Source organism: Rutidosis leptorrhynchoides, chromosome 5, assembly GCF_046630445.1.
Source record: "Rutidosis leptorrhynchoides isolate AG116_Rl617_1_P2 chromosome 5, CSIRO_AGI_Rlap_v1, whole genome shotgun sequence".
NCBI classification, from domain to species: Eukaryota; Viridiplantae; Streptophyta; class Magnoliopsida; order Asterales; family Asteraceae; genus Rutidosis; species Rutidosis leptorrhynchoides.
Window position 1 is genome coordinate 69,558,118 of NC_092337.1, and position 13,998 is coordinate 69,572,115.

A 13,998-nucleotide genomic window follows, 5' to 3' on the forward strand; every position below is an offset into this window, starting at 1 on the left:
ATCATATCTTTCGTTATAAATATCCTCGATATTTCTAAAGATATCTTCATAACGATTCTTGTCCGCAATTAATTATCTCTTTGCAATATCTTTATTACATCATAAAGGAAAACTGTTTAAGTTTCTATATTCCGTAAAATTTAAATTCAAATTTTGAATGATTTGAAGTAGTGTTGAGAATTGAAGCATGAGTTAGTATAATATAATGACGTCAGGCCAACATGATTATATTACAGTAAGTCATGCTAAATTTTTAATGGAAGATGATGATTCATAGACTTTATAATCATCATTTGCCATGTTACACGACTCTTACATTCTACTTAATCTCTGAACATATCAAGCAAATATATTCTTGATAGTTCTATCCTCAGTAATTCTGGTAATTTACCAAATCAAATCGTGATATTACGCTTAGAACAGTAGGTCCATTCGAAACTTCATACCTACAAATTCTGGACCATTACTCGCTTTACTTAGAGTCGAGAGGAGAATAAAAAGGCAAAGAGCTCCGACATATAAGGGAAAATATGTAGCCCGATAACGATACCGAAATTACAAACCGTGTATATCAATACGTATTGCAACGTAAAGACATGGGAGAATTAAAAACACTATAACCCCAAGGTAATAGTAGAAGAAAACAAATTCCTCTAGTGGTAAATGAAAAAGAAGAATGACTGAAATGATAGTCAGCAAAATATCCAGGATAAGAACTGGATGGAGCATTCTCACAATCTTTGGAAGTATGAATTGAGGAAGAAAGTATAGAAGTGGTGAAGATAATGAAATGAAAGAAGCTAATTTATAGCAAAATTCCAAACACAGCAATTGAAGCAATTCACCTCATTTAATCAAAGAAAATTTCAAATTCCTTAATTACCGGAGAATCAAATCTTATGGATTACGAAGATTTCCTTTAATCCCTTGAATTCCAAAAATCAATCGTGACTACGTCAAAAGTTAAGGCGAACATTTAATTTCTCATTCACTCTTTTACAATAGCTTCGTTTATACGCTTCTTATAATCAAATCGTTTTATCCATATTATTCAGTAGTGATAAAACTTTATTCATCATTACAATATTCTTGTTGTAAACAATGATGATCTCTATCAAACTTCATGACTATAATTTTCATGAACTACTCTCTGTTTTGTCTACCCTAATATTGTGACATAAACACTCAAAGTTTTAAATAAGCTCAATACTATTCATAACACATTTCATGTGTTCAGTTTACTAAAATGCTCGTATAACACCATCATCCCTTTTGAGGATAACCTAGTCAAATGACACTCTTATTAATCCTTTAGATAACCTCCGCATTAATGATAAAATGCACTTTATAGAAGAATCTATAAGAAATTAGGGTTCGTATTATTTAAATGCATGAAACAGAACAATATTCTATCCGTTGGAATTCACGAAAGGCCCCGAACCTACCTGGGAACGTGAAGACCAGATAAAACGTAAATATCCTCGTTTAGGTACGAACAACGCTGATTGATGGCAAAAACTAAATTTCGGGACGAAATTTCTTTTAACGGGTAGGTACTATAACAACCTTCACTTTTCGACTTCCGATTTTACTAAAATACCTAGAGTTGTTATATTCGAATAAATTTAACGTTGACCGAATAAACGTACGCTTAAAATAAATAATATAATTATAAATATTATAAATAAGATTATGATATATAATATAACATAATTACATCAATGAATATATATATAATATTTATATTACTTTTGTTATTTAGTTAATAGAATATATAATTAACTAAATAATACATAATATTATAACATTTATAAAACTAATAAAAACTATAAATTAATAATCATAAATTTTAATTTTTATAAAAACTAAATATAATAATAATTTTTATATAAAATTCGTATTTAATAATTAAACAAATATAGAAATAAAATGTTAAATGTTCTTAGAAATATATTAAACAAATTTTTTTTTAGAATTTTATACAAAAAAAAAAATCAAAACTATATCTACTTTTAATAAATAAATACAAAAATACAAACTACTTTTTCTTTTAAGATTTACTTTTAATAAAAATACAAACTACTTTTATTTTAAGATTTACTTTTAATAAAAATACAAACTACTTTTTCTTATTTTAACTTTTAAGATTTTACTTTTAATAAAAATACAAACTACTTTTTCTTATTTTAACTTTTAAGATTTTACTTTTAATAAAAATACAAACTAATTTTTCTTATTTTAACTTTTAAGATTTACTTATTTTATTTTAATTTTTTTTTTACCTAACATTTTCAACTATAAATACCACATACATTTCTCGTTTCAAACTTACACCTTAATCTCTCATTTCTCTCTTAAAGAACTACTTCTAGTTGATATCTCGGTCACTTACTTGCTTTACTTTCCTTTCTTGCGTGGAATACTTCAACTGCTATTTAAGGTGAGTTTCATTTGCTCCCTTTTTATATATATTTTTGGGCTGAGAATACATGCGCTGATTTATAAATGTTTTACGAAATAGGCACAAGTACTAAAACTAATTCTATGTGGGTTTAAACCAGAAATATACCCTTAGCTTGGTAACATTAAACTACTTGTCTATGTACGGTAGGCGCGAATCCTAAAGATAGATCTATTGGGTCTGACAAACCCCATCCTGACTATGGGATGCTTTAGTACTTCGAGGTTATTTTAAACACACCTGATCTGGTGTACTTCAGAGGGTAAAACATGAACGTTAAGGCTTGTTACCGCGTGCCTACAACTTATAGAATGCTTTTATACACTTGCTAGTGTACGGATATTTATGAAACTGAAATCTTGTGGCCTATTATTATAACGGAAATGATTGGTTTTGATAAACTAATGAACTCACCAACCTTTTTGGTTGACACTTTAAGCATGTTTTGTCTCAGGTGACGAATAAGATGATTGCCATGATTGCTACCTGATGAATTGAATGCTGCTACATGGAGTCTTCATTTCATTACATTTACTTTGCATTAAGACTATTATTATTATTTCAGTTTAAATTTGATGTAAAACTTTTAATGCTTCCGCTGTTTTATTAATAAATGTTTTATTCAAAACGTCTCATATAGAGTCGTTCTCGTTTATACAACTGTGATTTGATATAATTAGTCACAAATACCCTAGGCCCTAATTTGGGGGTGTGACACTAGACTCGAGCATTAGGATTGTGATACACTATGACCTGACCTAATTTGTTAAGACAAATATTGACCAACATATAAATACATATACTTAATTTAGTTTCGTGAATCCGAGGCCAACCTTGCACTTGTTCAATGACGTTATATGTATTTTTACTACGAAATACAGTATGGTGAGTTTCATTTGCTCCCTTTTTTAAATGCTTTTGCAATATATACTTTTGGGACTGAGAATACATGCGCTGCTTTTATAAATATTTTACAAAATAACCACAAGTTCATGAAACTACATTCTACGATTGTTTTGTTATACCGGATATCTGTACTTATTATTATTATGCTTGGTAACCTAAGAATTAGTGAAAAAAACACTAATTGACGCGAATCCTAAAGGTAGATCTACGGGCACCAACCACCCCCATTTTCGAATAGTGGAAATGCTTTAGTACTTCGAAGGGTTCTTGTCATACATTTGAATAGTGGAATGTATGATGCCAGATATCTTAAGCGCTCTATGTTAAGGTCGGTTACAGGCGACTCATTGTATGAATGATTTTTGCAGTTGTAATGATCCTGCACATTTAATTAAATGAAATCTTGTGGCTTATTAAACATTATGATTATTATATAGAAATTAAACCTACGAACTCACCAACCTTTTGGTTGACACTTGAAAGCATGTTTATTCTCAGGTATTAAAGAAATTTTCCGCTGTGCGTTTACTCATTCTAAAGATATAACTTGGAGTCTTTCATTGCATATTTCGAAGAACGTTGCATTCGAGTCATTGATTTCATCAAAGATTATTATTAAGTCAACTTATAGTTGGATAGTGGATATTATGAAATGGTATGAATGCTTGTCAAATTTCGATGTAAAGAAAGTTTGTCTTTTAAAAACGAATACAATGTTTGTATAATGTATCATATAGAGGTCAAATACCTCGCGATGTAATCAACTATTGTGAATCGTTTATAATGTATATGAACAGGTCCTTTCATGAAGATCGATCCTACAATCAATGCTCTGATACCACTTTGTTGGAGCTATTCGGATCTTCGGATAGATGTTCTAGCGAATCGCTGACTTTCGGGTGTCGATTTAGTCAAACCAGATCGAATTGATCTGATTAGATCGATGCCTAGAGTCGTTATTCGACTTGGTTTGGGTTTTAGGACTGATTTGGTTGAGAGGATTCGGCTAGGGTTATGGAGAGTGATTAACCCTAACAATGAAGCCTTGAACTCCTTTTATACTTATCTGGGCCCGATCCGTACGGTTGCACTACGGATCCGTGCGGTTGCACATGTAATGTGACGATCGCTCCAAATCTATATGGACGAACACGTCATTCATTGATTTCATTGCGAGGTATTTGACCTCTATGTGATACATTTTGTAACATTGTATTTGTTTGAAAAGGTATTTCATAAATGAATATATAAATTCCAGGTTTTTAACATCTGATGATTCCTACGTATAGACAATCACCATTTAAATGGTTTACAATAATACATCTGTTGACAATACAGTCAAAATAAGATACATGGTAATGGTTTGGTGAATGCAAGTTTCTTGTATATAGCATGTATGACTCCAAGCACATATCTTGTATCACGTATAAGCAAACAGCGGAAGACTTCTAGAATCCTGAGAATAAACATGCTTCAAGTGTCAACACAAAGGTTGGTGAGTTCATAGTTTTAATATTACACATAATCCGTATATCAATGTGGATTACAAAAGTTCAGTTGTTTTATTCAAAACGTTTATCAATAGGTTTTACATAAAAGGTGGATCACAAGATTTCAGTTGTTTCATCCGAAACGTTTATCAATCGGTTCTACAAAATTGAGCACCCTGGTAACTAAACTTTAACGTTTATATAATTTGTACCCTTTGTATAATCATCTTAATAATACACGCAAACCAACGTGTACGCTTCTTAAATAGCATACGTCCGTTAAAAGGCTAGTGCTCTAGCTCGGACGGGGATATCAAGCCCTATGGATCCATATACTACTACTCGCGCCCACCAGTTCTTATAACTGGCAGTTAACAGTTACCAAAGCTAAGGGATTTTCGGTTCAAACTCAGTGTAGAATTTAGTATGTACTTGTATCCATTGCGTTTAAAATAAAGTGCATGTATTCTCAGCCCAAAAATATATATTGCAAAAGCAATTAAAAAAAGGGATCAATGAAACTTACACATATAAATATTGTATATCGGTTAATAAAGCATTTGCATGTATTCTCAGCCCAAAAATATATTGAGAAAAAGGGATCATATGAAACTCACTGTTTAATATTGATATACAATATTGTAGGAAAGTACGTAGACGCATCGGAGATGATAAACACGAGGTTTGATTCACAAAAATACCCCCAAACATTACCCATAACTTTCTTGGCAATAACCCATAATTTTCTTAGCTCTAGCTCGCTTGGAAACCATTTTGAAAGTGACAAGCTCATAACCTCGTCGTAGTATTTTATGTATAATACTAATTAATAATAATAATAAGATTATTAATAATATTAATCTTAATAATAATAATAATAATAATAATAATAATAATAATAAAAAAATAAATACGGAGTAATATGCATGTGTGTGTGTTAATGTATCGAGCAAAATGCCATTTTATAGCATCAGGCCAGACTTTTGCCTCCATGCGATCGCATGGATTTATAGGCTTGTGGCCATGCGATCGCATGGCCTCAGATTCCAGCTCACAAATTTTTGTTTTCTTGTTTGTCGACATAATATTAAATTAATATAAATAATTTATATAATTAATTATATATTATATTAAATTCACGTGCATAGTTGACTTGTAATTTTTGTTCCGATAAGTCGTACGTCATCACTCAACTTATGTCCAGGTTCCGATTTTTCGAATGTCCTTTCGTACCTTTAGAACACTTGCATTTTACGTTTCGTGTCACGTACCTTTGTCAAAATATAGCCTTAAATTATTCATAAACTATACCACTCATAGTATAACTTAAAATTTCAAATGTTTTGGTCATTTACTTCTATAAATCATCGCCTCACTATTTGTTAATATATATATAATATATACATTTTCATTTTGAAATAATGTTTTACTGTAGCAATTCACTGTAGCAAAGTCAATTTCACTGTAGCAAATAGTGTTTTTCGAAAACACTGTAGCATTTTGAGTAATGTGGCAATTTGAAAACACTGTAGCAAATTAGTGTTTAACTGGTTCATCTTAAACGCTTTAGTTAACTTATCTAAATATCAATTGAATCAATAAACGAATGTTACTATCGTTTATTATATATATGTATATATCTTTTTAATATACATAAATCAGTTTTTAAATACATATTGGAAGTTATTTATAAATAAATTTTAATAATAAATATTTCAACTTATCATATACATTCAAATAGATATTTAAACCAATAAGTTTAATGTACGGTATCAAACAATTAATACATTGTTACCTTTTCATGTTATAGTATATATGTATCTATTTACATATAATTGTTCGCGAATCGTCGAAAACAACCGAAGGGTATTTAAATATATAAAAGTAATTCAAAAATTTTGAGATTCAGTTTTACAGACTTTGCTTATCGTGTCGAAAATGTTAATCATACAAAGATTAAGTTTAAATTTAGTCGAAATTTCTGGGTCATCACATGTAACCGTGCGGTTGCACACGTAACCGTGCGAGTGTTAAGACTTGATGCAAACTCGCGTCGGTTGATATAACTATGGACTTATTATGCACCAAAAAACTCCCGTTAGGACTTATTCACAACCAAAAAGCTATCGAGGCTAATCGACGACACTATTCTTTTGGATAATAGATCGAGAGAGGAAACTCTAAAAAACAACTTGGTTCCACTGAAGATCCTGGAAAGTTCTACGTAGAAGATTACCAACAATGAATGAACTCGACAAGCGTGAATTGACTTGAACTCCGTAAGATGCCCACTTTGCGACGATGATTTGGAATCAATTGACCACTCATTGTTTCTTTGTCGGGATTCTTACGAAGTTTGGGATAGAGTTTTCAAATGGTGGGGCTTCGGCGCGGTATCAAACCTAAGTATAAGTGAAGCACTCCGAGGAAGAAGCAACCAAACTATGACACACCAAGGCTCTACAATTTGGCAAGAATTGGAGTGGATTTGTGCGTATCTAATTTGGAGAAACCGTAACCTTAAAGTATTTACAAATAAGTGTTGGAAAGGTCCTACGACACTAATGGAAATTCAAGTAAAATCGTTCTAAAGGATCTCTTCTAGATTGAAAAATGTGAAGATTGAGTGGTCCTAATGGCTTTCTAATCCGAGTATCTTCGTCGTATAACTTGCCTCCGATGATATAGCAGAATGTAGCTTGTATTCACTTCGTAGTCCTTAAGTTTCGATTAGCTTTTTAGGTTGTAGTTGATATATTTGCAACTAAATGCCTACTTGTTTATGATTCTTGTACCTACATCGAGTTACCTATATGTGTTGTATTCCGTATGGCCGAGCTCCTTTATTGGGTTGATCCTTTTAGGTTAATCTAATAAATCTTTACTTTTCGAAAAAAAAAAACAATTTAATTCTACATTCTAGCCTTGCAAATACGATTACTCGATCCAACCCGGTTTGTTGTTAACTTTTAAATTCAATTTTGTTTGATTATATGTTATCAGTTTTTATTTGATGGAACCACGAGTTTGTTTGATTGATGGAACCACAGTTCATACACTCAGAGTTTTATTGATGTTTATCTTAATTGTGTTATCATGTGGGAGTTGAATATTTCAAATTTAGAGCTTAGTTTTATGAAGAAACTTTGAGTGTATTAATATAGGGCTTAGTATGTTTTTAAACTTTGAATGTAGTAATATGATATCTATCTATCCATGCATATTTGTTTATTATTGTGTAATTGATGGCATATATGCTACCAGTTAAAGGAATATCCATTTGAAATACATAGATACAATTTTTATGATAATAATTCAACTATGAATTTGTGGTATATATCTTATCATTGTGGTGACATCTTTTCTTAGAATGTAGGTTACAACAATACAACATCCATGATCGATACATACCCATTGTAGTGATGTTGATGAGTTTAGATTGTTGTTCTTCAACACCCGTGAAATCACGGGTCATTCGAGTAGTAAATATGAAAAGCTACTTTACTTTAGATTATCGTATTGTGGTTAGTTAATATTAAAATAAAAATGTATAAGTAATTATAAATTAATTATTAAAAGGTTAAATAGTTCTAACTTAGGGATGTAAAATTCGCTATTCGAAAATTAATCGGTAGAAAATTTGGAATGGTAATCGAAAATTCGGGGATTAGTCAGAGATTAATCGGATTATACTTTATAAATTCAAATATTAAATTTCAAAAGCTATATGTACAAATATAGAAGAAAATCATAAACATAAATATAAATATTAACATAATTGTCTAAAATTGTTCATTTTAATCAACAACTCTAAAGTTCTAGTTTAAATTTTGACTTTTATCGAATTCGATTACTAAATTCGATTTTGAACCATCGATCGAGCTGACAAATTAATTTAAAGGATTTTGAAATATCGGAACAGACTGCCTGTAAAAATAAGTAATCGATAATTAATCAAGTTTTTACAACAGTGGTTATTGTTATTATATATTCGATTTTATTTTTTTATAGTGAACATTGTTTACGTAAAAATAAAATAGAGACGATATAAAATATTAAAGTATACTCCAACATTTAAGTATGAAATATAAAATATAAAATGAAATATTTTTATTTATGATAGTCCGTAATTCTTATATGGAGATAAAGATAATGTTGGTGTAATTAATACCAAAAAAAACATTACATACGCATATAGATACAGAAGATATACGATGTAAAGCGCACAACCTCAACGTTTTCCAATGCTGCAACAACAACAACAAAAGATGTAGTAGCAATTCTAATCGCTTTATTACTCTTTCTCTCTCTAAAACACCCCAACCCTACTACTACTATCATCTTTACTTTTTCATTTTCACATTATTATTATATTATTTTTTACTCTCTGATTTCACCATTCTCCCCCAATATTGAATAGATTCCGTTCCAAAATGCTGCTAGTTTCTTAAAATTTCGTTATACAAGTTTTACATAACCCTAATTTCAAAACCATGCCGGAACACTTGGTAATATCATCATCTCCGTCGTCAATTGAGGATAATAACGATACCAATTTCTCTACAAAAAAGAAGAAATCAGAAGACGATTCAGTTCCTCGAAGTAGATCTCAGTCGGCAGCCGCCTGCCGTCGTGTTGCTCCGGCGACGGCGATTGAAACCCTAGCTACAACATCTACGCCGGCGACTACGGAGAAACGTTTACAAAATGGCGATCTGTATATCGGAAGTTTTTCCGGTAACGTACCTCATGGATCTGGTAAATATTTATGGTCGGACGGGTGTATGTATGAAGGTGAATGGAAGAAAGGTAAAGCGTCAGGTAAAGGTAAGTTTTCATGGCCGTCTGGTGCTACTTATGAAGGAGAATTCAAGTCGGGTCGGATGGAAGGATCCGGTACGTTTACAGGATCCGACGGTGATACTTACCGTGGTTCATGGTTAGCTGACCGGAAAAACGGTTACGGTCAGAAACGTTATAGTAACGGTGATTATTACGAAGGAACATGGCGACGGAATTTACAAGACGGTCAAGGCCGTTACGTTTGGAAAAATGGGAACGAGTACGTTGGTGACTGGCGTAACGGCGTTATTAACGGTAGAGGTGTTTTGAAATGGACCAACGGAAATCGTTATGACGGAAACTGGGAAAATGGTGTTCCGAAAGGTCACGGGATTTACACGTGGCCGGATGGCGGTTGTTATGTTGGATGTTGGAGCAAAGAAAATAATTTTAATTTTAAAAATCCATTTCAACCTCATCAGATTTTAAATGGTACATTTTATCCCGGTAATAATAATATTAATAGCAATACTAATACTAATACTAATACGAATAATAGTAATATGGTAGTGAGTGATGAAAAATTAGGGTTAGGGTTTACTCATAAACTGTCAGCTCCATTTTTGGATGATGATAGTTTTGTGATATCGACTGCTGCGAAAAAACGATCATCTGTGGATGGATCAAGAGGGAGTTTGACTGAGAGAAATTTTCCTCGGATTTGTATTTGGGAGTCTGATGGTGAAGCAGGTGATATTACATGTGATATAATTGATAATGCTGAAGCTTCAATGTTGTATAGAGATGCTATGGGATTAAATCGAGATGATATTCGACAGTTTAGACGAAATCCGTGTTGTTTTAATGGTGGTGAGGCTAAGAAACCTGGTCAGATGATATCGAAAGGACATAAGAATTATGATTTGATGCTTAATCTTCAGTTGGGTATTAGGTATAACATTAGTTGGGTTGATTATGATTATTAGATTCTATTGATGAGTCTGATTTGATTTCGATTAATATTTATTGATTGATCTTGTTTGTATAGGTATTCAGTTGGGAAACACGCTTCTATTGTACGGGACCTTAAGACTAGTGATTTTGATCCTAAGGAGAAGTTTTGGACTCGGTTCCCGTCTGAAGGATCTAAACTTACGCCACCTCATCAATCGGGCGAGTTTCGTTGGAAAGATTATTGCCCGATCGTGTTTAGGTATATTGTTTGAATTCAAAATTTAATTTCTAGAGATGTGCATTTAGGTGTAGTATAATTATAATTTACGATTTACGATGTTTGATGATAATTATAATCGGTTAACGATTTCAGACATTTGAGAGAGTTGTTTCAAGTGGACCCTGCGGATTACATGTTAGCAATTTGTGGAAATGATGCTTTACGTGAGCTTTCGTCTCCTGGGAAAAGTGGGAGCTTCTTTTATTTGACACAGGATGATCGATTTATGATTAAAACTGTTAAAAAGTCAGAAGTAAAGGTAATCTTTAATTAATGTTAGATTGTTAGTTACATCATGAAATGAATGACATAATGTTGTTTGTCATTTGATACTAAAGATCAACATGTATTTTAGGTTCTAATTAAAATGCTTCCAAGTTATCACAAACATGTTTGCCAATACGAGAATTCTCTTGTCACAAAGTTCTTCGGTGTCCATTGTGTTAAACCAGTCGGCGGCATAAAGGTATGTATTTTCTTAATTAAATCGTTTATAAGGGCGCTTGAAATTGCGCTCTGCTTTGCATAAACATATTACTGTCCTTAATAGTATTCGATAATTTAGTGGTTAAATAATTAGTTCAATCTCCCTATGTTGATTGCTTATTTACGCCTTTTTTATCGTATCCTAATCCTAATAAATATGAATTGCACATCCAAACGCTCCCTAAAGTGGTTTTGATATCCTAGTTTGGTAACCATGTCTAATAAGCTTAATTTTTGACATTTATAGACTCGGTTCATCGTAATGGGTAATCTTTTTTGCTCCGAGTATCGGATCCATAGAAGATTTGATCTTAAAGGATCATCACATGGGCGAACAACCGATAAACCCGAGGACGAAATTGATGAAACTACCACACTCAAAGATCTTGACCTCAACTATGTATTTCGCCTTCAAGATAATTGGTTCAAAGAACTAATCAAGTTAGTATTATTTCACCATTGTGCTCTTACTTTTTTCCTCTGTATACATTCATCCTTTTTTTCTTATATGTTGGTTTTATTTTTATGCCCTTCAGACAAATCAATAGAGATTGCGAATTTCTGGAAGCCGAGAGAATAATGGATTACAGTCTTTTAGTTGGCATGCATTTCCGTGATGATAATACCGGTGACAAAATTGGTTTATCACCGTTTTTGTTGCGAAATGGTAAAATAAAATTTTCTAGTTTGTTGTGAATTGTGAACGATATTATATTTGTTAGTGAATGAACGTTAATCAAGTCTTTTTTTTTCAGGAAAGAGTGAATCATACCAAAATGAAAAGTTCATGCGTGGATGTCGGTTTCTTGAAGCTGAATTACAAGATAGGGACCGAATTCTTTCTGGCCGGTACGTACATTCTCCATGTTATTCTGTATCTGCATTAAAGATTTACTGCCACACCCTTAATAAGTTATAACAATAATGGTAGTTTTATTCTGTGAATTTTGTCCGTTATTCATCGATTATTCTGCGTTTGTTACTGGCAATGTTTTATTTAATTTACTTATAATTGTGACAATGCCATGGTGGTTGAGATTGTATTTATAAATTTATTAAATGGTCTTTATGTTGACACCTATATTTTGGATGGTGTTTTGATCATATGGTGGTTGGAATTATTAATTTTAATTAGTGTTTGGTTGGCATTTTCATACATGACATCAGACAATATTATGTTTGTAGGACCTATATGGTTCATTAATATTAATATTAATATTGCATTCTAATCTCATTCTGGACAATTGTTCCTGTTTTTTCATTGACTTTGACCTTTTCATCTTAAATTTACCAAAATTATTCCTGCAAATGCTCTTATTGATCCACATGCCATTTGGGTAATAGTCGACCCGATCCAGCTACAGTCACTCACAACAACTTAGAATCTAATATATATTTTTATTTTTAATCAGGAAACCGTTGATCAGGTTGGGGGCTAACATGCCAGCAAGAGCTGAGAGGATGGGTAGGCGAAGCGATTTTGACCAATATACCCCTGGTGGTTTGAACAATTTTACGCCTTCAAGAAGCGGTGAAACGTACGAGGTAGTTCTTTACTTTGGTATAATCGATATTTTACAAGACTACGATATTAGCAAGAAGCTTGAGCATGCATACAAATCATTACAAGCGGACCCTACATCCATTTCGGCTGTGGATCCAAAGCTATATTCCAAACGGTTTCGTGATTTCATAGGCAGAATCTTTGTAGAAGACAGATGATAGAATCTTCAAAGATTCAAACCCTATACTCTTTGAATCTAGACCGCCGTCTAATGCGAATCAAATACTCCGTATCGGTTTGTGCTGAGTTTTGCAAGATCAGCGGGTTCGAGATGGACCGGGAGGATGATGGATCGGGTTGTTTGTACATGTTGGGTGAGGGTTAATTGGATTATTATGTGTTCTTTTGTTATATTATTTTCCTTGAAAATTTTGTGGGTAGGAAGGAATATGTGAAGAAATTAAAACCCCCCAAAAAAAAAAAAGTAATAGGGGAGAGTTGGTGTTTGGGAATAAGAAGAAAGTGTACAGGGTGTTATAGAAAGAGTGAAATTAAACTCATGGTGGATTTTTTTGAAAGGTCAATATAGTAACTTTTGACCATTTATATAATATAGATGTTCCGTGTTAGATGATGTTTCACCTCGGTAAATTTCATTGTAATATTTTTTATTTACTGAAGGTCAATTTGGTAATTTGACAATAATATGAAATCAGAGAAGCAGGACCAGAACAGGATTGTGTGGTCGAATGACTTTTACTTTTGTTTTGGGAGGGGCGCACAGAAGCTTACATTAAAAGCTGTGAAAGCAAATGGCAAATTTTGAAAAATAAATACCTAGGGTGGTAAATTTACCATGTAGACCACCTGACTTATCTATCTTCTAAAATTTAAATATATGTCATGTGTAATATATAAATATATAAAAATAATAATAAATAGACACTAAAACCTGGCATGATGCATCTTTTTTTATTTTTAAAGCAGCAGGATGATTTTTGGAGTTATTAGGGCTAGCCAATTATCTTAATTTTAAGATATTTAATGAGAAATACTGTATATAGTAAAGTAATATATAAAGATATAAATATAATTAATATTAATATTAATTAATATTTAATATATATAGTAATAA

The 13,998-nt window shown here is 32.1% G+C and overlaps 1 protein-coding gene across 1 annotated transcript; it reads left to right on the forward strand.

Annotated features, from left to right (window-relative positions):
* The first annotated feature begins 9,084 nt into the window (after positions 1–9,084).
* LOC139847751 (phosphatidylinositol 4-phosphate 5-kinase 1-like) lies at positions 9,085–13,501 on the forward strand. The gene is made up of 8 exons (XM_071837471.1): positions 9,085–10,591; positions 10,688–10,852; positions 10,967–11,132; positions 11,229–11,339; positions 11,607–11,800; positions 11,896–12,026; positions 12,115–12,208; positions 12,772–13,501. Exons 1-8 carry the CDS (start codon positions 9,351–9,353, stop codon positions 13,079–13,081), a joined length of 2,412 nt encoding a protein of 803 aa, XP_071693572.1. The 5' UTR covers positions 9,085–9,350; the 3' UTR covers positions 13,082–13,501.
* Positions 13,502–13,998: the final 497 nt, after the last annotated feature.